The sequence below is a fragment of the Oncorhynchus kisutch genome, linkage group LG3, assembly GCF_002021735.2.
Source record: "Oncorhynchus kisutch isolate 150728-3 linkage group LG3, Okis_V2, whole genome shotgun sequence".
NCBI classification, from domain to species: domain Eukaryota; kingdom Metazoa; phylum Chordata; class Actinopteri; order Salmoniformes; family Salmonidae; genus Oncorhynchus; species Oncorhynchus kisutch.
Window position 1 is genome coordinate 29,303,839 of NC_034176.2, and position 23,721 is coordinate 29,327,559.

The 23,721-nt window shown below is 42.9% G+C and overlaps 1 protein-coding gene across 4 annotated transcripts in view; it reads right to left on the minus strand.

The window, feature by feature from the left end:
* LOC109879804 (phosphatidylinositol transfer protein beta isoform) overlaps positions 1–23,721 on the minus strand; it is a 43,569-nt gene continuing 19,848 nt past the window's right edge. For 3 of the 4 annotated variants that reach the window (XM_020471973.2, XM_031820363.1, XM_031820380.1), the window contains 4 exons: positions 10,273–10,350; positions 7,780–7,890; positions 6,250–6,372; positions 1–2,838 (listed from right to left, as the gene is read on the minus strand). In XM_020471973.2, coding sequence (XP_020327562.1) covers positions 2,788–2,838; positions 6,250–6,372; positions 7,780–7,890; positions 10,273–10,350 — 363 coding nt within the window. In that variant the 3' untranslated portion in view covers positions 1–2,787. Of the gene's footprint in view, positions 2,839–4,609; positions 4,689–6,249; positions 6,373–7,779; positions 7,891–10,272; positions 10,351–23,721 lie in introns of all 4 variants that reach the window. The other variant, XM_031820371.1, reaches the window with a different exon arrangement.

Below are 23,721 nucleotides of genomic sequence, written 5' to 3' on the forward strand. Positions count from 1 at the left end.
TACATTGTTGACATTTAATTTGGTAATTAGATGCATTATGTAGACTTCTCGCAGCACAAAACTCTACAAATGGAATTGGCAAAATTAAATACATTCACTACCATGTCCCCTGAATTTCAGATGATCAGAAACATTTAAAAGCATTTTCTTCTAGAAACTTAACAGTACATTTCATAAATCATGACCACGCTGTACAGTTTCTTGTAAAGACTACTTCCCCGCTGTCCTTTGCCCACAGTGCAGATATCATAGAACAATGGTTCACTACAAGAGTGGTGTTGCATTATGGAGTTTTAACAAGTTTTCTATTCAATATAAGGCAGAGGTTGTAGACAGATCTTAAGACATTGGTCATATTCAACACTCCTCTCTTACAGTTTCTTTGACTGCATAAAATGTCATTGATGGGAAATGTGGACTTCAGTAGTCCCATTATGGCCATGACTTTTCATGACCCGTCAGTCAGTCAGTCACAACTGAAACGGACATGAGTACTCATGATATCTCTACTCAGTTATGGGGTTCAGGAGAGTTCAGTTGGCCATCTATCTGCTGGTGAGTCAGTATTGCTGTATTGCCCCTGGGGAAGTGTGTGGATAGTAAACAACACATGTAAACAAATGATATCACCCAGAGCCATGCAGACTCTTTGGGTGAGCACTAAACCAATCACTAAGGTTCTCACATCCCCCTGTAAGGCTTTCACAATAAAAATAGACCATCAAGGCTAAGCTCTTCATAAAAAAATATTCCATCCATCTTAGCTGCAAGCATGTCTATATATAAAAATAGGCAGAATGGCTGAGGTTGAATGACAAGGTAAGATCCACATGCATTCTTTATTGTCCCACAAGCACGCAAACATGCACACAATAACACGAAGGCACTTTGGTGCTTAAACAGAGTAGCATTCGGGCTCCAGCACGGAACTGTCCGACCGGCTTGCTGCTGGAGAGTGCTGTTGTCTACATCAGTACAGTATCATGGCAGGGAATAATCACCCCACCACAGTTCAATAGAACAAACATGCATTAGGACCTTGAGCACATTGTGTGGTTAAACTAAAACAGATCTTAAAGTCATTGCAAACCATTCAAGCCCTTCATCTGCCCCAGGGATGGGCAACTCCAGTTCTCAGGGGCCAGAGTAGTGTCACCCCCCATCCCTAGCAAGCACAGCGGATTAAACAAATTGCATTCTAATTCTTGCATGATTAGCTGTTTAGTGGAGTCAGGTGTGTTAGCTGGTGCAAGTGAGAGACCAACTCAGGCCCCCGAGGACCATCCCTGTTCTACCCTCTGTTGATCAGTGTCCCTGTTGTAAATCCTAAAATACTACGGAGTGGTTCCTAACTGGTGCCCGTGTGGAGCCAGAAGGCATGGTGGTGCTCGTTAGCACCCAGAAGCAGACCCCCAGTCTGGCAAAGAGGTAAAGGGGTAGATGACAGAGTGGAGGTACAGTATGTCATGTGGGGGTACTGTATAGGTACAGTAAGGCAGTGTAGTGCTGAGTGAGTAGGTAGGGTGGCAGCTGCGACAGTAAACAGGCTCAGTCAGGTGTGGCCTGGTCTGGGCTAGGGTGGTAGCCTGGTCTGGGCTAGGGTGGTGCTGGGTGTCTGTTGACCTGATGCCCCTGTTCAGCAGGATACGACCTGCAGCAGAACACGGTCCCAGAGATCCACAGGAATAAGGCAGACAGACAGGCAGGCTACTGGGGTGGTGGACTGCAGGGTGGGGTGAGCAGTGCGTGACAGAGACTGGAAGGGTGTAGCGCCATCTGTGACTGTTTTTCAGTGCGGTTTCGCTCTGGGGACATCCGCTGGGGAGGAGCGGATTGACTGAGTGTGAGCGTATGGAGAATGGAGAGTGTGGGAAAAACAGTGACAGCTCCAAACACTCCAACAGCCACTTCCCTTCAGTTGAAGGATCCTGCAGGGATCTGCCCAGCTTGAGCTTGGAAGAAATCAGCCACCACAAAGGCATTCACACCTGTGTGTGTGCGCGGGTCTACATGTGCATATGAGTGTGTGTTTGTGTTAATTTGCATGGGAGTGAGTGTGAAATACCTGTGTGGACAAGATCATCAGAGTGTTAATAAGATGCAGAGGGAGGGGGAAATATTAGGATGGGCACAGGTGCCGAGGGTGTCAGTAATCTCTTAATGAACGCCATGGCAGGAAGGGACACGTTTTTGGAGAACACACTGACAGGATCTCTTTCGCCAGCTAATGGAAAACCATAGAGTTATGAACAGCTAGAAGAGGACATGAAAGGAATGATCTGGGGAAAATATCAACGAATACAAAGGAAAAAAAAATTAAAATGGGCAAGGCAACAGACCACAGAGGAACGATCCTACTCGACTGGAATAACAAAATACAGGTCCAACACCTGCGATACGGGAATCATGCCAATTAAATGCTTTGAAAATATTAATCTCTCAACAACCAAGCAGCCCTCTAAGCGTCTATCAAGAGAAGATAGAGGGACTAGTCTATCAACAACATGGTGGTGGTAGCTGGCTTTACTGAGGTCATTACTTCTTGATAATGTCTTTAGGAGATCAAAATTACAAGCTATGATCGTGTCACTTTCTACAAATCAATTATTCTGTGGATAGAATGTCTATAATTGGATGCAGGTAGGTCAGGGTGCTGGTCTATTGAGCGATTGGAGCAGAGCCCTGGTCCTCCTCATCCTGAATCAGTAAGGTAAAAAGGTGGCACGCAGGGAGCACACGTCGAAATTCTTCATCTTCACTCTTCATCTCTGTTTAAAACCCTCCATCTCATTCGGCATCGGCAGCACTGGTTCCTCGTACTTGACCTTGTTTGCGAAGCTGAGGTAGAGAAAAGGGGATAGGCAGCGAGAGAAAGAAATAAACAGACATTTACTACATCTCTACAGAGACCAAACAAGTGGAGGCAGGTTCTGTGAGAGCATGCGTCAACAAGTGGAATTCTGCGAGAAGAAAGGCTGCTTGTTACTGTCAAAGAAACTGGGATGGATGTGGCAGAAATTCCAGCATTCTGTTCACCGAGAAGCAATCAACATTTAGAATCTTCAAACTTTCTTTTTTAAAGAATGTATAAAAATGGTTCTTATTGAGCCCTTGTTTATCTTTTAGGTAGATAGGGTGTGAGGACCTGAAACCTAAAGGCTGAAACCTAAAGGCTGATGACTTTAGAAAGTCAATTAGTGGCTGAATTTGATAGCAGAATACCTTAATGGAAGAGTTCAACCGCACCATGCTGGCCCTAAACAGAGGACTAGAAATCTGATATAATGACATGAGGATTCTACCTGCCACTTCTCCCTCCCTCCTCAATCTCAGCACAGGCTCCTTTTCAACTGCAGAATTCCATTTGTATGTTAATGAGGCAGAGGAAGCCATCTTGAAGGGTTTTTCTCCCCCACCACCACCCCACCCGTGTTAGCACACAAGCAGACAGGCCTATTGGTGCATCATCTGTAAAACATGGTATTTATCACTCACACAGTGTAGTCCAACCACAACACTTTTTAAGATCCTGATACATAAATTACTACTCAACCTCATTTCACCTGAAGCACATGTTCAAAGTCTATACATAAGGTGATAAAGCTCTCTAGGACACTGAGCTTAACCATCTACAGGAGCTGGGGGTGTATGGGTGTTGAACTGGTAAAAGAGCAGAAACTGAGCGTGTCGTTATAAATGGTATTAAGACTCCAACCCATGGGTGCCGCCCTGTGGAGCCCTACAGTACTGGCACAGTGTAACCCTGGCGACCCCTCAGCTCAGAAGCCCAGGCCAAGCACTCCTCCATGCCGAGGGCCTCTTTGATGGCACTAGTCGGTTTACATAGTCCAGGGGAAAATGAGAAACACATGTAGGATTGGGCGAGATGTAGAGTGGGAAGAAGCAGATGATCAGCTTTGGTGCCAGGCCAGGAATGCTTGAGACCGCCCCACTTCGGCCAGTCCGGCCCAGATTCCTCCATGTACGGCCAAAAGCGCTCAGATTGATATTCCGAGTGGGGCCAACAGGGTGTGATTGGTAAGGCCTTACTGAGAATGTGATACAAACAGAAGTCTGCAGTGCCAGATGAGCGTTTTTGTGTGCGTTTGTTATCCATATTATGTATGGCCTTTCTTTGGACTATAGATACAAGGCCAGAAACCAGTGCTGACTTCTTGTTAGTTGGGCTTTACCTGGATGCCATAGCCTTTTTAAAACCTGCTCTCTCTCGCCTTGGCTCTGAAAACAGGCTGAACAGATGTCTGCCCTCACATGGGGAGATTGAGTAGACACACACACAGAGCTTTTCGCGATGTCAGCAATATACTTAACGATCTGGCAAATGCTTCATTTCTCTGAGATCTGGTGTTATTGATTAACTAATACAAGTCAGAGTTCTGGAAGTTCACGTGACAAGAACACACACAGACACCCACACAAACCAGACCATAAATCCTTGTTACGACACCACTGTATATGGAGTGAAAGCAGTGTAAACATGCAGCAATACCAAGAGAATCCAGTGGGAGAAGACAGACAAGGAATCCATGAGAGATAGTGGAGGAGGAACCAACATGTCTGCTATTGGCCCGACTCTAGTTGCACTTACACAGCCTTCGTCAGACCTACACCTGGAGCAGCTACTCGTCTGAAGCCTTCGTGCCTCGAACAGAGCCCTTCCTACGCATCTAGATGTAAAATGATAGAATCAGGAGGCCTGTAAGAGCAGAGGTAGAGATTGGGGGAAAGGGAGGGAGGGTTCCCACACAAGTTACCCATCTAAATGTCTGACTTTTTAATGACTTCAAGGATGAAGGTTTTGTATTATAATGAAAAATCACAATGGACCAAGACTAGGCTGTCTATTCCAAAATGTAGGCTCGACTGTAAAAGGAGTGACAGGCTATACAGTGCATTCGGAAAGTATTCAGACCCCTTGACTAATCCGCATTGTTACTTTACAGCTTTATTCTAAAATGGAATACATTGTGTGTGTCCCTACAGATAATATCCCATAATGACGAAGACAATTTGAAAGAAAATGGAAAGTGAAATATCACATTTACCCTATACTCAGTACTTTGTTGAATCACCTATGGCAGCGATTACAGTCTTCTTGGGTATGACGCTACAAGCTTGGCACACCTTTATTTGGGGAGTTTCTCCCATTCTTCTCTGCAGATCCTCTAAAGCTCTGTCAGGTTGGATGGGGAGCTATTTTTTAGCGTCCCTGCCGCTGAAAAACATCCACACAGCAAGATGCTGCCACCCCGCTTCACCGTAGGGATGGTGCCAGGTGCCAACAACATGTAATTAATTCATTTTAGAATAAGGCTGTAATGTAACAAAATGTGAAAAAAATTCAAGGGGGTCTGAATACTTTCTGAATGCACTGTATGTGATTACAATTCTCTCAAGGTTGAGATGGATTTCTTTGAAAATATCACACATTTCCCTGACTTTTCCAGAATAAACAATGTGGGGGAACCCTGGGAGGGGGAGACAGACAGGCTGGAGAAGGGGATAGGGGTAGGAATGTAGAATTCCACCCCCATATCCCTTTGGACAGCATTGTGAGTACACATGGTCGAATCAAACAAACACGGTAAAAAGAAAAGTGAACCCTCTACTGATGAGAAGACTAGGACTGATGTTCCTTTCAATATTATGACAGGCAGTAAATAAAGTCACATAAAATGGGAAAAATTACAATGTCATAAAATCACACTTTTTAGTTTGTCATAAAACACAAAAAGCTGATTTATTTACATTAAAGTATAAGAGGGGATCATTGATTTAACAGATTGAAATAAATTAACAGGGTGTTTAGCTCAGATTTTCTATTATAAAGTCAAAATAATCATCAGAATTCTAGGAAAAGGATCTAGGGAGGGATACGAATTTAGAGAAATCGTGTGTTTCAAGACCACTAATGAACAGACAAACCAGCCTCCCTTCCAGAGATCCTGATGACTCTTCCAATGAGCTTCCTAACATTACCACTGTCTCTGAGGGATGACACCAGACAGGCTAAGACAGCCTGCTATCCAACCACGGCCAGGACCCACAAGGCAAACACTGCCAAGTACATAGGGCAGCACTGCAGTGATCTGCCGCCATGACAATGCTAAAGAGATGATGCCTAGAAACGGCACACTCTCTCTAATGGATTTGGAGGTTTAGTGTAGTAAGCCTTGGTAAGTATTGAACCTTTCTCCCATTTGTAATCCACTATGTTCCTTTACATACCTCCTCCAGCTCCTTCTGGGTCTCCGCCTCCATCCGCCTGATGTCCTCCATAGTCAGCTCCACCCACTTGTCAATCCAACAGAACAGCTGGCGATGGAAGTTCGTGAAGATGCGCTTCTCTTGCTGGAGGAGAGAACATGGATAGAGGCATACAGAGGTAAAGAAAAGGATACCAGGAAGCATGTGTCAGATAGTGACAGAATAAAAAAGGAAGGTACACATCTTGGTCAGATGCTATACAGTCTAGTCCTGGATATCAAAAGACTGAGCATAAACCATATAACCCAGGTGTTTGAGGTGTACCTACAGATTCATTTACAGTGCTGCTTGGATTATTATATTCACTCTTGATGACTCAGTAGGCAGGTTTCCTTTGACCCAGGTTTATTTTACAAAAGCAATGTCGCAAAAAAAACAATGTGACATGTGGAATGGAGACACAGCTATAGGATAAATGTTCTAAAGATGAATACAAATTGCATCATTCGACAGAGGTGGATTGTTCTTTATTGCGAAAAATGACTACGTTGTTTTTGAATAAATTATGATTGCCGAATAATCAAGAAGGTACGCGGGGCGGGGCACGTGATGTCATCACAGAACTATAAAGCTCCCCTCCAAGTTTAATTCTAAATAGCAACTGATTGCTAAATCTATTTTTCGACTATAAAAATAAATGTCTTGACTTTCAAGAATGCATGAATGGCGCCGCCTTGCTTTTCTGGATGCAAGTTATACCATAAAAGTATATCAGATCTAGGCTACAGGAGTGTAAGTTTCAACAGGACACTGACTTCGACAATAAGCTGGCACATATTCTAATAATTATGGCAAACAGTCAATTCTTGCATTCTATCCATGCTGGCTTTTGCGGGCTACCGGAGACATGAAACAGATCGGTGGGAAGGCATGCACGATTTGCCTAAATGGATCATGGAAACACTTCAAAACCAGTTCATTTTTATTCAATACTAGGTTTTTGCAGCTTAAAGATACTTAACAAAATAATTAAAAACGCAACATCGGATAATTTCAACTATTTTACTGAGTTACAGTTCATAAGGAAATCAGTCAAATGAAATAAATTCATTAGGACCTAATCTATGGATTTCACATGACTGGGCAGGGGCGCAGCCATGGGTGGGCATAGGCCCTCCCACTGGGGAACCAGGCCCAGCCAGTCAGTTTTTCACCACAAAAGGGCTTGATTACAGACAGAAATACTCCGCTTCATCAGCTGTCCAGGTGACTGGTCTGTGGCATTGTGTCGTGTGACTGCACATTTTAGAATGGCCTTTTATTGTCCCCAGCACAAGGTGCACCTGTGTAATGATCATGCTGTTTAATCAGTTTATTGATATGCCCCACCTGTCAGGTGGATGGATTATAACACATTGTGCACAATTTGAGAGAAATAAGCTTTTTATGCATATTTTCTATCACAACTTTAATGTCGACAACAAATCATTGGACAAGTTAATGGAACATAGCTAGTGTCTGTTAACCTGAAGAAAAAAAACATGTCCTAACCTTGTGAATAAAGCTCTCCACCTTGTTCTGCAGGCCCCACCACTTGAACTTGACAGTGACCAGTTTGTAGGCACACATCCTCGGGCAGTCAGCCTTACTAACCAGCTCCTTCTGTTAGTAGCAACACAACAGGAGAACAGACACTGAGAAAACAATGCAAGAAGACACACTAAATCATTTATGTTGACAAGATATTACAAAAAAACTGAATATGCAAATAAGCAAAGTTTATGCAAACTTCCCAATAATGGAACTTTCAAAGAGAAGAAAGCAGAGTGCGATTTGAGAACACAGAAAAATTCAACCGGTTTGGACAAATCTCTGCGGTATTCCAACCATTAAAATGTCATTAATACATCATGTTTTGGAAACGAAGCTTAGTAAAATAATTATCGATATGAGAATATGCAGTAGACAGATAAGTCTTCTAATCTACAAAACAGTTTTAAATCCATCTGCAGCTTGCACTCGGTCTCCCTGAGAGGAAGAGGAGAGAGAGCAAAGTGGATAAACTCCAGATGAAGGGACCATTTCTCTCGCTCCACCCTGACAGCGACACTGTTCCAGACAGGCATGCCTTTGTGGCCGGGGAAGGCAGATAAAACGCTGCTCGCATCACACAGCGATAACGGCATCTCAGCACAAAGCCGGTTCCATTATTAACACCCAAGACCTGCTTGCCCCCAGAACACACACGCGCACACCACTCCCAGAACACCAGTTTAATTAATCACTTCATTCTAGCGCTGCACACAGGGAGAAATGCCAGACCTGCCGCAATCACACCCATCCCACCACCGTTTGATGCTCCCATCACAGAGGAGAGAGAGGGGGATGGTGGGAATGAAAAACATTCTACATTTGCGTAGGGTTTAGCTAGAAAAGTTGTCACCGCTAAAGGAGAACTTCACATAAAACGGAAACCACATCAAAACATTTACGGTGACATTTCTTCTCTCCCGTCGCCCTGCTCAAAGGACCAGGAGTTTTCAGAAATACAAAGTGTGCCAATACGGAAGCATGTGTGCACGCAGAGATAGAAGAGTTCTACTGCTCCGAGAAGCTGGCACAAATAGTGTTCTCTGTTGTAACTTTAATTAAGATTCTCTCATTTTTTCCTCTCCAAAAAGTGTTTCCATGTCCAAGGTGAGGGGGGTCTAAATGAAAAGTTGCTTTAGACTTTATAAAGCTGTTTAGCAGTCTCATCTGTGCAAGTTGTCGCAGAGCAGAAAAACTTTTCCACGTTGAACTATACTGAACAAAAAATATAAATATGCAACATCTAACAATTTCAACTATTTTACTGAGTTACAGTTCATTAGGAAATCTGTCAATTGAAATAAATTAATATGGATTTCAGATGACTGGGCAGGGGCTGGGCATAGGTCCACTCACTTGGGAGCCAGGCCCACTCACTTGGGAGCCAGGCCCACCCACTGGGGAGCCAGGCCCACCCACTGGGGAGCCAGGCCCACCCAGTCAGAATTAGTTTATCCCACACAAAAAGGGCTTTAAAACAGAAAAAGATTCCTCAGTTTCATCAGCTGTCCGGGTGGCTGTCTCAGAAGATCCCACAGGTGAAGAAGCCGGATCTTTTTGGTCCTGGGTAGGCGTGGTTACAAGTGGTCTGCAGTTGTGAGGCTGGTAAGACGTAGTCAAATTCTCTAAAAACAACGTTGGCGGCAGCTTATGGTAGAAAAATCTACATTCAATTATCTGTCAACAGCTCCGGTGGACATTCCTGCATGCCGATTGCACACTCAAAACCTGAGACACTTGTGACATTGTGTTGTGTGACAAAACTGCACATTTTAGAGTGGGCTTTTGTCCCCAGCACAAGGCGCACCTTTGTAATGATCAAGCCGTTTGATCCGTTTGATATGCCACATCTGTCAGGTGGATGGATTATGTTGGGAAATTTGAAATGCTCACTAAAAGGGATGTAAACAGATTTGTGCACAAGATTTGAGAGAATTAGGCTTTTTATGCATATGGAACATATCTGGGATCTTTTATTTCAGCTCATCAAACATGGGACCAACCCTTTACATGTTGCGTTTATATTTTTGTTAAGTATATAAGGGATGTAAACCATTGCTGGGTGGAGATCTAACTAGTTTGACATCATGGGCCTGTTTGCAGGGCTGTAGATGAAGGGTTTGATGGGAAAACGGTATCTCTGGATGAGCTGTTTTCATCACCTCTCACTTTTTACAAACAAATATCTCGCAGACTCATTGTAAAAAACAGAGCTGTTCCTAGCTCAAACTAAGAGAGATGACACGCATAGTACATTCCAGGGCAGACAGCCACGTACAAACACACACACACTCCTGGCTGGCTGAGAGCGTGTGAGCAGGGCTGAGACAGGAGGGGCTAATCTGACCTGATCACTTGCAATTTCTATTACGCCCAATTAGAGCAGAGAGAGGTGATTTGTCTTCATCAAACTGCAGTCTCCCTCCCTCCCTGGTGTTCCAGTGAGAGGTATACCTTCCAGTTGGGTCCCAGGGGTCCTCTACCAGTCTTAGCTGACTTGAACAGAGCAGGGTCCTCATCTGCCTTGTAGTCCTGGAGAGGGAAGAGAAGGATGACAATTAACACTGTAATAATCAAAACACAGAACAAATCATTTCAACACATATGTATTCCACATTAGCAGACCTGCCAACCTTAAACCTTTTTAAAAGTCCCACTTCAGCATGGTGGTGTCACCCCCGGCCCTGCGCAACACCCACACTGCTCAAATCATTAGACAAATGCATATTTTTTTGCTTAATAATGTTGCCTCAGAAGGAATGGTAGGCTATGGACTTATGGGTACTTGGTAATTGGCTGCTCTTCAGTAGCTAACTAGAAAAGCATTTAAAGGTAAAATCAGGGCTCTCCCTACGTTTTTCTGACAAGGTTTTGCTGATGTAGGCCTAAGGTTGGGTGGGGGTCAGTCAACTTCCCCCTATGGAAGCTGAAGTGTTTCGCCTTTTTGGAAAACCTGTAACTGCCATTTCCTGAAACCTTGAGTTAAATTATATCAAACAACGTAGCGAACACAGAAGTCTTGTGTTTGATCCTAAATTAAAGTGTTACATATAACACATTAAAAAATATATATATATTAAGAATTTTAAGTCTTTGTGGATAGTATAGTGAAAATTTAAACTGGCTTAATTCTGTTTGGGGAGAATATTCGGAATAATTCTATTACTGGATGAAATGCAAAAGTCTAGTTAACTGTAGGCTATTTGACATATGAAACAAATGAAATAGGCTAATATGAGCTTGTTTCAGATCTCCATCTCTGACCTAATCCATCAAGTCTGACTACTAGGCTACCAGTCATTCAACATAGGGCTGGGCGATAGATCAAATTAATTTGATTAATCCGAATGCATGTTTTGCGTGATATTCCAAATGCCTGTATCACAATAATCAACGTTTTAATGAGCATATATGGCCACTTGTTCTCAAGATGTATTTTTGGTCTTGTCTCTTTAGCTCCTCTGTGCACCTTCCCACTTACACCAGAGATCTGTATATAATGACAAGATGCTCATGTCTCTGCCCTAACAATCGGAGCCGTTGTCTCAAAGGTGTGAAGTCAGGCGACAAGCGTCGGGTCCAAAATAAGCCCATAGAAACACATTGGCCTTATTTTGGACAGATTTTAGCGAGTGAAACATCTCGCTTTGCCTATTCCTCTATGGTTTATACACACCAAGACCCTCTCCCTGCCTCTCACGCCAACGAAGTTGAGAGATCACCTCTTCCTCTGACAAGCGTTTTCAACTCGTTATTTTCGTTTGAGCTTTGGTCCACCAGAATCAGTCATATGGACACAAACACATTGAGACATTATTTTACTGTAATAGAGAACTTTTCTAACGATACCCTTTTTATGTCTCAACTACTCAAATTACGCGCAGAGCAGACAACTAAACAGAGTGTATCAACGAACATTGATTATGTAAAATGAATGCTCAGGTTTGTCACACGCGGCATTGGTACCGCTAGCAGCATTTTAGCCAAAGACTGTTATACTAGCTGTCTAGTTTGTGTTTTATAAAAAGTGCAATAAGCATAAAACACAATTATATAAAAGAATTGGCAACACGTTCGCATTCTAAGAAATAAGGTAGACCACTTGATTTCAACATCTGAACAGGCTAACATGCTTTTCAAACAGAAGGGTGTGTTCATAACAATTCAACTGTGCAACCTTGTTAGCTAGCAAATAAGATAGCTAAACTAGAACTATAAAGATGAACTAGCACGTGGGCTTGAGCGATCGTTGATGATACCAGTGTTAATTGTCTATAGCCTAATGCCTGCTGTAAGAAGTTTGGCATTATTAGTGAATGTGCATTACGCATGGTTCTAGTTACATGTGTAACAAAAAAGGGCCTTTTCATGGACTTAAAAGCCAGATCAGTGATTGCATTTTTTTTTTATAAAGGGGTGGCCATTTGAATAATCTCAAATATATTTTGATTTGTTTAACAGTTTTGGTTACTACATGATTCCATATCTGCATTTTCATTGTTTGTCTTCACAATTATTCTACAATGTAGACAATAGTAAAAAAGAAAAACCCTGGAATGAGTAAGTGTCCAACCTTGTGACTGGTACTGTGTGTGTGTGTGCATGTATGTATAGTCTGATTAGCAAATTCGATTATTTGTTGGTCGTATGAAAGGCTTATATTTAGCCTAGGTATAACTTCACAAGCCCGAAATTCATTAGATCATTGCTGACTGTTTGAAATGCAGTGTATTTGAACTTCAATTGTACAACATCGCTTATTTCGAGAACACGATGCATCTCGATAATCTTTGTTATTTGCCCACAGGTTTGGGGGAAAAAAGGAAATGTGATTTTTCAGTCATATCGCCCACATTGCTCGTTGTCATTGGTAAACTGAGTACTATTACATTATTAGAAGCCTACTATTGACATACAGGTAAAGTCCCCCCTTATCTCAGCTCGCTGGTCACCATAGCAGCACCCACCTGTAGCACGCGCTCCAGCAGGTATATCTCTCTGGTCAACCCCAAAACCAATTCCTCATTTGGCTGTCTCTCCTTACAGTTCTCTGCTGCCAATGACTGGAACGAACTACAACAAATCTCTGAAAATGGAGACACTTATCTCCCTCACTAGCTTTAAGCACCAGCTGTCAGAGCAGCTCACAGATTACTGCACATAGCCCATCTATAATTTAGCCCAAACAACTACCACTTCCCTTTGCACCCCATTATTTCTCTCTCTACTTTGCACATTCTTCCACTGCAAATCTACCATTCCAGTGTTTTACTTGCTATATTGTATTTACTTCACCACCATGGCCTTTTTTTTTGTTGCCTTTACCTCCCTTATCTCACCTCATTTGCTCACATTGTATATAGACTTATTTTTCTACTGTATTATTGACTGTATGTTTGTTTTACTCCATGTGTAACTGTTGTTGTGTGTCGAACTGCTTTGCTTTATCTTAGCTAGGTCGCAATTGTAAATGAGAACTTGTTCTCAACTTGCCTACCTGGTTAAAAAAAGGTGAAATAAAAAAATAAGATCCAGCTATATCAAGGAGGAGAGATCAACAACTGACTAATTAACAGACTGTTAAAGATTAGTTGGCCTAACATAACTTTCTGTGAAGGACTGTATTAGCGGAACAGCTCTGTCATGTCGATTTCCATCCATGCAGTGACGCACACTGAAATACCGCAACACACGTTTCCTTGCTAGTCAATGTGCTCGCGCCTACTACGGTTGTGGAGATAAAAGCACGCGAGGCCAAGCAAGTGTTCTTGCTTAGTCAAATCAAATCAAATTTTATTTGTCACATACACATGGTTAGCAGACGTTAATGCGAGTGTAGTGAAATGCTTGTGCTTCTAGTTCCGACAATGCAGTAATAACCAACAAGTAATCTAGCTAACAATTCCAAAACTACTACTTTATAGACACAAGTGTAAGGGGATAAAGAATATGTACATAAAGATATGAGTGAGTGATGGTACAGAGCGGCATAGGCAAGATACAGTAGATGGTATTGAGTGCAGTATATACATATGAGATGACTATGTAAACAAAGTGGCATAGTTAAAGTGGGTAGTGATACATGTATTACATAAAGATGCAGTAGATGATAGAGTACAGTATATACATATGAGATGAATAATGTAGGGTATGTAAACATTATTTAGGTAGCATTGTTTAAAGTGGCTAGTGATATATTTTATATCATTTCCTATCAATTCCCATTATTAAAGTGGCTGGAGTTGAGTCAGTGTGTTGGCAGCAGCCACTCAATGTTAGTGGTGGCAGTTTAACAGTCTGATGGCCTTGAGATAGAAGCTGTTTTTCAGTCTCTCGGTCCCAGCTTTGATGCACCTGTACTGACCTCGCCTTCTGGATGATAGCGGGGTGAACAGGCAGTGGCTCGGGTGGGTGTTGTCCTTGATGATCTTTATGGCCTTCCTGTGACATCGGGTGGTGTAGGTGTCCTGGAGGGCAGGTAGTTTGCCCCCGGTGATGCGTTGTGCAGACCTCACTACCCTCTGGAGAGCCTTACGGTTGTGGGCGGAGCAGTTGCCGTACCAGGCGGTGATACAGCCCGACAGGATGCTCTCGATTGTGCATCTGTAGAAGTTTGTGAGTGCTTTTGGTGACAAGCCAAATTTCTTCAGCGTCCTGAGGTTGAAGAGGCGCTGCTGCGCCTTCTTCACGATGCGGTCTGTGTGGGTGGACCAATTCAGGTTGTCTGTGATGTGTACGTCGAGGAACTTAAAACTTACTACCCTCTCCACTACTGTTCCATCAATGTGGATAGGGGGGTGTTCCCTCTGCTGTTTCCTGAAGTCCACAATCATCTCCTTAGTTTTGTTGACGTTGAGTGTGAGGTTATTTTCCTGACACCACACTCCGAGGGCCCTCACCTCCTCCCTGTAGGCCGTCTCGTCGTTGTTGGTAATCAAGCCTACCACTGTTGTGTCGTCCGCAAACTTGATGATTGAGTTGGAGGCGTGCGTGGCCACGCAGTCGTGGGTGAACAGGGAGTACAGGAGAGGGCTCAGAACGCACCCTTGTGGGGCCCCAGTGTTGAGGATCAGCGGGGTGGAAATGTTGTTGCCTACCCTCACCACCTGGGGGCGGCCCGTCAGGAAGTCCAGTACCCAGTTGCACAGGGCGGGGTCGAGACCCAAGGTCTCGAGCTTGATGACGAGCTTGGAGGGCACTATGGTGTTAAATGCCGAGCTGTAGTCGATGAACAGCATTCTCACATAGGTATTCCTCTTGTCCAGATGGGTTAGGGCAGTGTGCAGTGGGGTTGAGATTGCATCGTCTGTGGACCTATTTGGGTGGTAAGCAAATTGGAGTGGGTCTAGGGTGTCAGGTAGGGTGGAGGTGATATGGTCCTTGACTAGTCTCTCAAAGCACTTCATGATGACGGAAGTGAGTGCTACGGGGCGGTGGTCGTTTAGCTCAGTTACCTTAGCTTTCTTGGGAACAGGAACAATGGTGGCCCTCTTGAAGCATGTGGGAACAACAGACTGGGATAGGGATTGATTGAATATGTCCGTAAACACACCAGCCAGCTGGTCTGCGCATGCTCTGAGGGCGCGGCTGGGGATGCCGTCTGGGCCTGCAGCCTTGCGAGGGTTGACACGTTTAAATGTTTCTCACATCGGCTGCAGTGAAGGAGAGTGCGCATGTTTTAGTTGCGGGCCGTGTCAGTGGCACTGTATTGTCCTCAAAGCGGGCAAAAAAGTTATTTAGTCTGCCTGGGAGCAAGACATCCTGGTCCGTGACTGGGCTAGTTTTCTGTTTGTAATCCGTGATTGACTGTAGACCCTGCCACATACCTCTTGTGTCTGAGCCGTTGAATTGAGATTCTACTTTGTCTCTATACTGACGCTTAGCTTGTTTGATTGCCTTGCGGAGGGTATAGTTACACGGTTTGTATTTGGTCATGTTTCCGGTCACCTTGCCCTGAGTAAAAGCAGTGGTTCGGGCTTTCAGTTTCACGCGAATGCTGCCATCAATCAACGGTTTCTGATTTGGGAATGTTTTAATCATTACTATGGGAACGACATCTTCAACGCACGTTCTAATGAACTCGCTCACCGAATCAGCGTATTCACCAATGTTGTTGTCTGACGCAATACGAAAGATATCCCAGTCCACGTGATGGAAGCAGTCTTGGAGTGTGGAATCAGATTGGTCGGACCAGCGTTGAACAGACCTCAGCGCGGGAGCTTCTTGTTTTAGTTTCTGTCTGTAGGCAGGGATCAACAAAATGGAGTCGTGGTCAACTTTTCCGAAAGGAGGGCGGGGCAGGGCCTTATATGCGTCGCGGAAGTTAGAATAGCAGTGATCCAAGGTTTTTCCATCCCTGGTTGCGCAATCGATATGCTGATACAATTTAGGGAGTCTTGTTTTCAGATTAGCCTTGTTAAAATCCCTAGCTACAATGAATGCAGCCTCCAGATAAATGGATTCCAGTTTGCAAAGAGTCAAATAAAGTTCGTTCAGAGCCATCGATGTGTCTGCTTGGGGGGGAATATATACGGCTGTGATTATAAATCGAAGAGAAGTCCCTTGGTAGATAATGCGGTCGACATTTGATTGTGAGGAATTCTAAATCAGGTGAACAGAAGGACTTGAGTACCTGTATGTTATGATCACACTACGTCACGTTAACCATGAAGCATACGCCCCCGCCCCTCTTCTTACCAGAAAGATGTTTGTTTCGGTCTGCGCGATGCGTGGAGAAACCAGTTGGCTGCACCGACTCCGATAGAGTCTCTCCAGTGAGCCATGTTTCCGTGAAGCAAAGAACGTTACAGTCTCTGATGTCCCTCTGGAATGCTACCCTTGCTCGGATTTCATCAACCTTGTTGTCAAGAGACTGGACATTGGCGAGAAGAATGCTAGGGAGTGGTGCACGATGTGCCCGTCTCCGGAGTCTGACCAGAAGACCGCTCTGTTTCCCCTTTTACGAAGTCGTTTTTTTGGGTCGCCGGCTGGGATCCATTCCGTTGTCCTGGGTGAAAGGCAGAACACAGGATCCGCTTCGCGAAAGTCATATTCTTGGTCGTACTGATGGTGAGTTCAGTTCAGTAGTTCTTCTCGACTGTATGTAATGAAACCTAAGATGACCTGGGGTACTAATGTAAGAAATAACACGTAAAAAAATATAAGAAAATGCATAGTTTCCTAGGAACGCGAAGCGAGGCGGCCATCTCTGTCGGCGCCGCTTAGTTGACTAAGTGTTATATATAATTACCTTCGGCGAAATGACGCCTTAGCCAACTACCAGATAGTGGATATATGCTTGACAAACATAAATTTTTGGAAAATGCAGTTGGTTCTCCATTTTTACCCTAACCTTTTTCTTCACATCAGCGGTATCTACTCTGACCTCAAAATGCATGCAGGTCTGCATAAGTCATACCGGGCCCTCTAAAGCCCCTCTAGCCCATGTGTCAGAGTTGGCCCTGCACTAATGCTGCCCTCTGGGCAGAGGGGAAAGGGGGCTACCATGAGAGAGGCCAGGGTCTCCTAGGCTAGGTCTACCCCCCACAGCCCCTCTGCCCTGGCCCCAGGCTGCAGTACCAGAGCCCAGCCCTGTGCCCTCCACCATGCACCCTGTCTGGGCTGGGCTGAGCTGGGTATGCTGTCAGGTGGGAACTTGATGATGCTTCCAGCAAATGGCTATGCTGACATTATAGATGACAGAAGGGCGCAGGCTGGTGCCAGTGTGTGTAGAAGACTGTGTACGTGTGTCTGATGGTGTGCATAACTACTCCCCCAGACACAGGGCCAGGCTGAGGAGAGACTGCTCCCCCAGACACAGGGCCATCTTCCTCACGTCTTGTGACACACTGTGTATCACAATGCTGAGGTCCCAGCTGCACTAATACACCAAAACACAGGCATTAAACCCATTCACAATCACAGTCAAACATACAGTTCGAACTAACTCAATAGTGCAGCAGGAGAGTAGACCCACACACTCTAGCAGCATAATACACAAGCACGATAAGGCTTTGCTGTACCGTTGTTCATTAAGGCTGTATCTCAAATCAGTGCCTGAGTTGGGCCGGAGCGCCATACCGGCACCTCCAACTTTCTGTGAACTGCGTCCTCTACAAAACAAAGTGGCCCATCACCGGTGTCAAAAAAAGGTTTATCAAAGCAGAATGAAGGCAGGATCTGCATTGAAAAGCAATGGAGTAGACAATTCGTGAGGGAATGCGCCGATTGAGAATGTGCCAGCCTGAATGTGCAGAATACACTGTTCCAAAACATAACTAGCCTCACTACAAGCCATCTTGCTAGTAATTATAAGTATTATGTCGTTCGACAGGCACTGTTGAGAAAGACCTACGACACCATTATTGGAAAGCTGGTATTCCCCTCTTATTAAACAGTAGGCTAGCCATGTATATATACAGTGCCGTGCGAAAGTATTCGGCCCCCCTTGAACTTTGCGACCTTTTGCCTCATTTCAGGCTTCAAACAAAGATAAAACTGTATTTTTTTGTGAAGAACCAACAACAAGTGGGACACAATCATGAAGTAGAACGACATTTATTGGATATTTAAAACTTTTTTTAACAAATCAAATTGGGCGTGCAAAATTATTCAGCCCCTTTACTTTCAGTGCAGCAAACTCTCTCCAGAAGTTCAGTGAGGATCTCTGAATGATCCAATGTTGACCTAAAAGACTAATGATGATAAATACAATCCACCTGTGTGTAATCAAGTCTCCGTATAAATGCACCTGCACTGTGATAGTCTCAGAGGTCCGTTAAAAGCGCAGAGAGCATCATGAAGAACAAGGAACACACTAGGCAGGTCCGAGATACTGTTGTGAAGAAGTTTAAAGCCGGATTTGGATACAAAAATATTTCTCAAGCTTTAAACATCCCAAGGAGCACTGTGCAAGCGATAATATTGAAATGGAAGGAGTATCAGACCACTGCAAATCTACCAAGACCTGGCCGTCCCTCTAAACTTTCAGCTCATACAAGGAGAAGACTGATCAGAGATGCAGCCAAGAGGCCCATGATCACTCTGGATGAACTGCAGAGATCTACAGCTGAGGTGGGAGACTCTGTCCATAGGACAGATATATTGTATATTGCACAAATCTGGCCTTTATGGAAGAGTGGCAAGAAGAAAGCCATTTCTTAAAAGATATCCATAAAAAGTGTTGTTTAAAGTTTGCGACAAGCCGCCTGGGAGACACACCAAACATGTGGAAGAAGGTGCTCTGGTCAGATGAAACCAAAATTGAACTTTTTGGCAACAATGCAAAACGTTATGTTTGGCGTAAAAGCAACACAGCTCATCACCCTGAACACACTATCCCCACTGTCAAACATGGTGGCAGCATCATGGTTTGGGCCTGCTTTTCTTCAGCAGGGACAGGGAAGATGGTTAACATTGATGGGAAGATGGATGGAGCCAAATACAGGACCATTCTGGAAGAAAACCTGATGGAGTCTGCAAAGACCTGAGACTGGGACGGAGATTTGTCTTCCAACAAGACAATGATCCAAAACATAAAGCAAAATCTACAATGGAATGGTTCAAAAATAAACATATCCAGGTGTTAGAATGGCCAAGTCAATGTCCAGACCTGAATCCAATCGAGAATCTGTGGAAAGAACTGAAAACTGCTGTTCCCAAATGCTCTCCATCCAACCTCACTGAGCTCGAGCTGTTTTGCAAGGAGGAATGGGAAAAAATGTCAGTCTCACGATGTGCAAAACTGATAGAGACATACCCCAAGCGACTTACAGCTGTAATCGCAGCAAAAGGTGGCGCTACAAAGTATTAACTTAAGGGGGCTGAATAATTTTGCACGCCCAATTTTTCAGTTTTTGATTTGTTAAAAAAAGTTTGAAATATCCAATAAATGTCGTTCCACTTCATGATTGTGTCCCACTTGTTGTTGATTCTTCACAAAAAAATACAGTTTTATATCTTTATGTTTGAAGCCTGAAATGTGGCAAAAGGTCGCAAAGTTCAAGGGGGCCGTATGTATGTATGTATATATACATACATACATAAATGCCCCCCCCCATATATATGGGGCCTGAGCCTTAGATGATAGTCAGTATTGCTCCAAATGCGCATCACTCGTTTGCTTACAGCCAGTAGTGATCCAAATGCCCCCCCCATATATATATATATATATATATATATATATATATATATATTTAATATTAATATATATATATATATATTTAATATTAATATATATATATTTAATATTAATATATATATATATATTTAATATTAATATATATTAATATATTTAATATTAATATATAATATATATATATATATATATATATTAATATATTAATATATTAATATATAAATATTAAATATATATTAATATTAAATATATATTAATATTAAATATATATATTAATATATATATATATTAATATTAAATATATATATTAATTAATTAAATAAATATATATATAATATATATATATGGGGGGGGCATTTGGATCACTACTGGCTGTAAGCAAACGAGTGATGCGCATTTGGAGCAATACTGACTATCATCTAAGGCTCAGGCCTGGGATCAGCCAGTCCTCCACATAACAGGATGCAGCATGTGACTGAAGAGAGAAGCGACAACCAACTTGCTAGTTACAGAATTAGCCCACGCTCTGAAAAGACAGCGGAGAGTGGACAGACAGTTTGCCAGTTACTGCAGCAGCGCGTCAAATCAAATGTTATTGGTCACATACACATGGTTAGCAGATGTTAATGCGAGTGCAGCGAAATTATTGTGCTTCTAGTTCAGACAGTGCAGTAATATCTAACAAGTAATCTAACAATTTCACAACAGCTACCTTATGTACACACAAGTGTAAAGGGATGAATAAGAATATGTACATATAAATATATGGATGAGTGATGGCCGTGCGGCATAGGCAAGATGCAGTAGATGGTACAGAGTACAGTATATACATATGAGATGAGTAATGTAGGGTATGAAACATTATATAAAGTGGCATTGTTTAAAGAGAATAGAGATATTCATTACAGCCATTATTATTAATTATTAAAGTGGCTAAAGATTTGAGTCTGCGTCCCCTGCATGACCACTAGAGGTAGGTGAGAAGCCTGGAGATGAAGGTGGTAAGGTGATGAAGCGTACTTCATGAGCTGTAACTGAAAAACAACTGGCATTTGGAAATTTTGAGGTGAGAGAGCAAGTGTGGGGGAATAAGAACTGTTAAGTATCTTGCTACAATAGCTGAATTCTCCGTTATCTAGTCAGAGAAATGTTCAGCAACATTAGCTAACTTAGCTGATCAAATAATTGAGTTTATGGTGTGAAAATTAGCTGCCTAACTAACAAAGTCAGACAGCTAAATAGCTAACGTTACAACATCTGATGAGGTAGCGTTAGCTCGAGGAATCAATTAGCTATAGTACTAACTGAGAATTCGATCAAGCCTTGCCGTTCCTCATGCTATAACGTTAGTTACTCACTGGACCCTGGCAATCTGTGTGAAATGTTAACTAGTTAGCTAAATTAACTATCAACTAAATGTTTTTCCTCTATGTGGTTCATTTTCAGAATGAGAGAATTAGATGAAAATGAGGAGTTGCTTGTTAAACAAGTGGATTCAGGGATCAAGTGTAGCTGGAGCTGGGCCTGTCTTAAGCTGGATGCCACTAGAGGTCAAAAGGAACACCACACACAAACACTTTCCCTCTTTCTCACTTGTTCAATAAGGTGGATAGAAAGAGGTATGTCAGGTGTACTCTGACTGAACGAGACAAAAGGGTGTTGTGCTCTGCTGGCACATTAATGTAGAACAGATGTACACAGGCAGATAAAAAAATAATTGCTATAAGTTAGGTTCACACGAACCACTTTATTTTACACAGACTGATCATATTCTTTGTTGTTTAAATAGTACACAGTTAAAACATTTCAACAAGGGACCCATCCTAAAAGTCACTAGAAGTTAGCATTTTAAAGCTGATAAAGTCACCTTTTTGGGCCCTTAACAGTTTGCATTTCTACAATACCACATTCATGCTAACTTTCCATGTAGGCTACATAGACACCACCAATTATTAGTCATGGAAATCTGGTTAAAAATCATGCAAAACTCATAAAATGCCATCTGTCAAAACGTGTATAAATAAACCCTGAAGAGTGAATACTCAGAGGTCTCTCTAGCATAATGTCAGTTGGGAATTCCTGTGAACATAGTCTAATGGACCGACTTGGGAAAAAGACAGCTCCAGCACCTCATTCATCCCAAAATCAACCACTCTTCTCAAATCAACCAATGGTACTAAATTTCATGTGGTACTCCTAACCTTTGAAAGATGGGAGCCCTGCACACACTCTTAACGATCTCACAGTCCTCTTCTGGTTTCATTATTCATCGTAAAGAGCTCAGAGAGAGAAGTGCAAAGTCAACTAGGGCTGATCAATTGGACCTAAAAATCTTCAAGATATATACTGCATATACTGATTTTAATGTTCTCTAAATAAGCAGTGTTGTAGACTTAAAGGTAAAATACCCTGCATTTCGAACAGTCAGCATTAATCTAATGAATTTATACCTAAATAGAGGCCTTCCACAACCATAAGTTTAACCTGCTTTGTTGTTGTTGCAATAGTCACCGATCTGGCTTTTAAGTCCATGAAAAGGCCCTTTGTTGTTACACATGTAACTAGAACCATGCGTAATGCACATTCACTAATAATGCCCAACTTCTTACAGCAGGCATTAGGCTGTAGACAATTAACACTGGTATCATCAACGATCGCTCAAGCCCACATGCTAGTTCATCTTTATAGTTCTAGTTTAGCTATCTTATTTGCTAGCTAACCAGGTTGAAAAGTTGAATTGTTATGAACACACCCTTATGTTTGTCTCTGAACAGCATGCTAGCCTGTACACTTTGTTCAGAATTGATAAAATGTGCTTATTGCACATTTATAAAACACAAACTAGACAGCTAGTATAAACAGTCTTTGGCTAAAATACTTTGGAGTACGTGGTACTCCAAAGCAGCATGCGACAAACTGCGCATTCATTTTCCAGAATCAATCTTCATTGATACTCTCGTTTTAGTAGCGTCTGATCTGAGCGCAATTTGAATAGTTGAGACATAAGTGTATCATTAGAAAACTTCTCTGTTACAGTAAAAGAATGTCTCTATGACTGATTCTGGTGGACCAAAGCTCAAATGCAAATACCGAGTTGAAACCGCTTGTCAGAGAGGAAGAGGTGATCTCTCAACTTTGTTGGCGTGAGAGGCAGGGCCTTCCCGGCTTTGGGAAAACGGGCGGAGACGTGCATCTTGTCATTATACACTGCTCAAAATAAAGGGAACACTAAAATAACACATCCTAGATCTGAATGGAATTAAATAGTCTTATTAAATACTTTTCTCTTTATATAGTTGAATGTGCTGACAACAAAATCACACAAAAATTATCAATGGAATTATCAAATTTATCAACCCATGGAGGTCTGGATTTGGAGTGACACTCAAAATTAAATTGGAAAACCACACTACAAGCTGATCCAACTTTGATGTAATGTCCTTAAAACAAGTCAAAATGAGGCTCAGTAGTGTGTGTGGCCTCCACGTGCCTGTATGACCTCCCTACAACGCCTGGGCATGCTCCTGATGAGTTGGCGGATGGTCTCCTGAGGGATCTCCTCCCAGACCTGGACTAAAGCATCCGCCAACTCCTGGACAGTCTGTGGTGCAACATGGCGTTGGTGGATGGAGCGAGACATGATGTCCCAGATGTGCTCAATTGGATTCAGGTCTGGGGAACGGGCGGGCCAGTCCATAGCATCGATGCCTTCCTCTTGCAGGAACTGCTGACACACTTCAGCCACATGAGGTCTAGCATTGTCTTGC